Here is a 3,016-nt window from a genome sequence, read left to right on the forward strand (position 1 = left end):
CACGACCAAAGCCTTGTGAGTGGATTTGGTAGACGGAAACTGAAAGAAGCCCGTCGTATATATGTATATATATATATTTGTATGTGTGCGTATATGTTTGTGTTTGTCCCCCCAACATCGCTTGATAACCGATGCTGGTGTGGTTATGTACCCGTAACTTAGCGGTTCGGCAAAAGAGACCGATAGAATAAGTACTAGGCTTACAAAGAATAAGTCCTGGGGTCGATTAGCTCGACTAAAGGCGGTGCTCCAGCATGGCCGCAGTCAAATGACTGTAACGAGTAAAAGAGTATATATAAATACACACACACGTGAAGAGGGTGGGGGTCAGTGTACATAGGTCTGTCTACTCACTTGGTAAGTCCACAGGAGACATTATGTGGTAGTTGAAGTTTCGTTTCACAAGAATTCCTGCAATTTTGTGGTTCTGTTCCGGTTTCTCTGCTGCCAACACACCGACGACCTGTGAGAGTTAACAGGAGATGCATGCACAGCACCACACATCATAGGGAAGAAAAAAAAAAGAATGGTAAAATGCATATCAACAAACAAAAACAAAAACAAAAAAAGCAGAAAAATGTTCTAGGTGCAGGTATATATACCTGTCGGTTGTAACAACTAATATTCCAGTTCATCTGACCAATGGAACAGCCTGTTTGTGAAATTAACATGCAAGTGGCTGAGTACTCCACAGACATATGTGACTTTAATGCAGTTCTCAGGGAGGTTTAGCATGACACAGAATGTGACAAGTTTGGTGCTTTTGAATAACAGGTACAACGATATATATATTTATATACGCACTTCACATACAGACAATATATGACTGTATATACACTTCTTTATATGTAAATTATATACTATCACTGTGGAGGCGTGTGGCTTAGTGGTTAGGGTGTCAGCATCATGATCATAAGATTGTGGTTTCGATCCCTGGACCGGGCAACGCGTTGTGTTCTTGAGCAAAACACTTCATTTCACATTGCTCCAGTCCACTCAGCTGGCGAAAATGAGTAATGCTGCGATGGACTGGCGTCCCGTCCAGCTGGGGAACACATACGCCATTGAAACCTCTGAAGAGGGGCCTTTGCGTCTGTAATATAAAGGTTTTATAAAACTGTCCACATTGTCAGAAACTTTCTATTTTCTCTGTTTTTAAAGAGAGATAAAAAAAAGCATTATTTGTACAAAACCTTTGCCATTTTCTCTCCTCGGAAGTGGAGTTCCACGGCAACTGTGTTCCTCGGGTTGTTTACGAGCATCTGGTAGTTTTCATCATCCTCGTACTCTCGGATGAGGGCTGCACGCAGGCGACTCATTTCATTCTGTTCCCCATGGACGAGAACCTTGGTTAACGGAGAAAAATAAGAAAGAAATCATGACCTCAGTAATTACAACAATGATGATCAATGCCACTACTACTACTACTACTACTACTACTACAACAACTACTACAACTACTACTACTACTACTACTACTACTACAAATAAGGTAATAACAGTAATAATCTTTTCTACTATAGGCACAAGGTCTGAAATTCGGAGGAAAGGGGAATAGTTGATTGTATCGACCCCAGTGCTTCACTGGTATTTATTTCCTCAACCCCGAAAAGGGTGAAAGGTAAAGTCGACCTTGGCAGAATTTGAACTCAGAATGTAAAAACAGACGGAATACTTCTAAGCATTTTGCCTGGTGTGCTAACGATTCTGCCATCTCACCTTAATAATAATAATAATAATAATAATAAATTAAAAATAATTTTTCCTACACAAAACACTTTCAATACAGTAACCATAAGAGCATCACAGCAAACCACAGCACATACCCAAGGCACACAGAGCTGCGCTCGGTAGTGAAGTGAAAGTACGTTATAAAAATAAAACTACTAAATAATAATAATAATAATAATAATAATAATAATAATAATAATAAAGAGCGAGGTTGTTGCCAGTGCCGCTGGACTGGCACATAAAAAGCATCATTTTGAGCATGGCCATTGCCAGTAGGGCCAGACTGGCCCTAATGCCAGTCGCATGTAAAAGCACCCACTACACTCTCGGAGTGGTTGGCGTTAGGAAGGGCATCCAGCTGTAGAAACCCTGCCAGATCAGATTGGAACCTGATGTAGCCATCTGGTTTCACCAGTCCTCAGTCAAATCGTCCAACCCATGCCAGCATGGAAAGCGGACGTTAAACGATGATGATATATATATATATATATATATAAATAAACTTCACTCTCGGAGTGGTTGGCGTTAGGAAGGGCATACAGCTGTAGAAACTCTGCCAGATCAGATTGGAACCTGGTGCAGCCATCTGGTTTCACCAGTCCTCAGTCAAATCGTCCAACCCATGCCAGCATGGAAGGCGGACGTTAAATGATGAGCAGTAACAATACTTACAACATGTGGAGGCTTGAGAGCTCGCAGGAATTCACTAGTCTGCTGGTAGTCAGTGTGAGCGGAGAAGGAGATGTAGTCAACAGAGCATTTCAATGGTAATTTCTGGCCTGTCATGGTCACAATCTCGTCTGGTTCAGACAGGACATGCTGTAAAATAAGAAAAACAGAAGGGTGGGTGTGGTCATACGTATGTGGGCGTGGATATGTAGGTGACCAATCATAGTCGCTCTTTCATTTGGTTTTGGACAGTACGTAGAGGAACAGAGAGGATGATAGAATGAGGGATGTGGGCGTGTCTGAGTGTAGCTGTGGATTTGTATGTGTATGTGTGTCCAATCAGACATCGTGAACTGGAATAGAGATGACAGAAAGAGGGGTGTATACATGTCCCTGTGGGCAGGGCAGCAAGATTATCTGAGGCCTCTGTGGGTATGTCTCTCTGGTCAGTCATGGACACCACTGTAGCTTCTTCTGACTGGACATGCCAAGAAGGAGAACACGAATAAAAGGTGTTTATATATCTCACTGGGCGTGGCTATGTCTACTTAGTCACAGTCAATATTTATTTAGAAAACATGAATAAAGAGTGTGAATATATATATATATATATATA

The 3,016-nt window shown here is 41.6% G+C and overlaps 1 protein-coding gene across 1 annotated transcript in view; it reads right to left on the reverse strand.

The window, feature by feature from the left end:
* LOC106876794 (cleavage and polyadenylation specificity factor subunit 3) overlaps window positions 1–3,016 on the reverse strand; it is a 19,303-nt gene that overhangs the window by 4,885 nt on the left and 11,402 nt on the right. The window contains exons 10-12 of the mRNA XM_014925504.2: window positions 2,404–2,550; window positions 1,194–1,346; window positions 355–463 (exon numbers count right to left, since the gene is read on the reverse strand). Coding sequence (XP_014780990.1) covers window positions 355–463; window positions 1,194–1,346; window positions 2,404–2,550 — 409 coding nt within the window. The remainder of the gene's footprint in view (window positions 1–354; window positions 464–1,193; window positions 1,347–2,403; window positions 2,551–3,016) is intronic.

Source organism: Octopus bimaculoides, chromosome 29 (assembly GCF_001194135.2).
Source record: "Octopus bimaculoides isolate UCB-OBI-ISO-001 chromosome 29, ASM119413v2, whole genome shotgun sequence".
Lineage (NCBI taxonomy): Eukaryota > Metazoa > Mollusca > Cephalopoda > Octopoda > Octopodidae > Octopus > Octopus bimaculoides.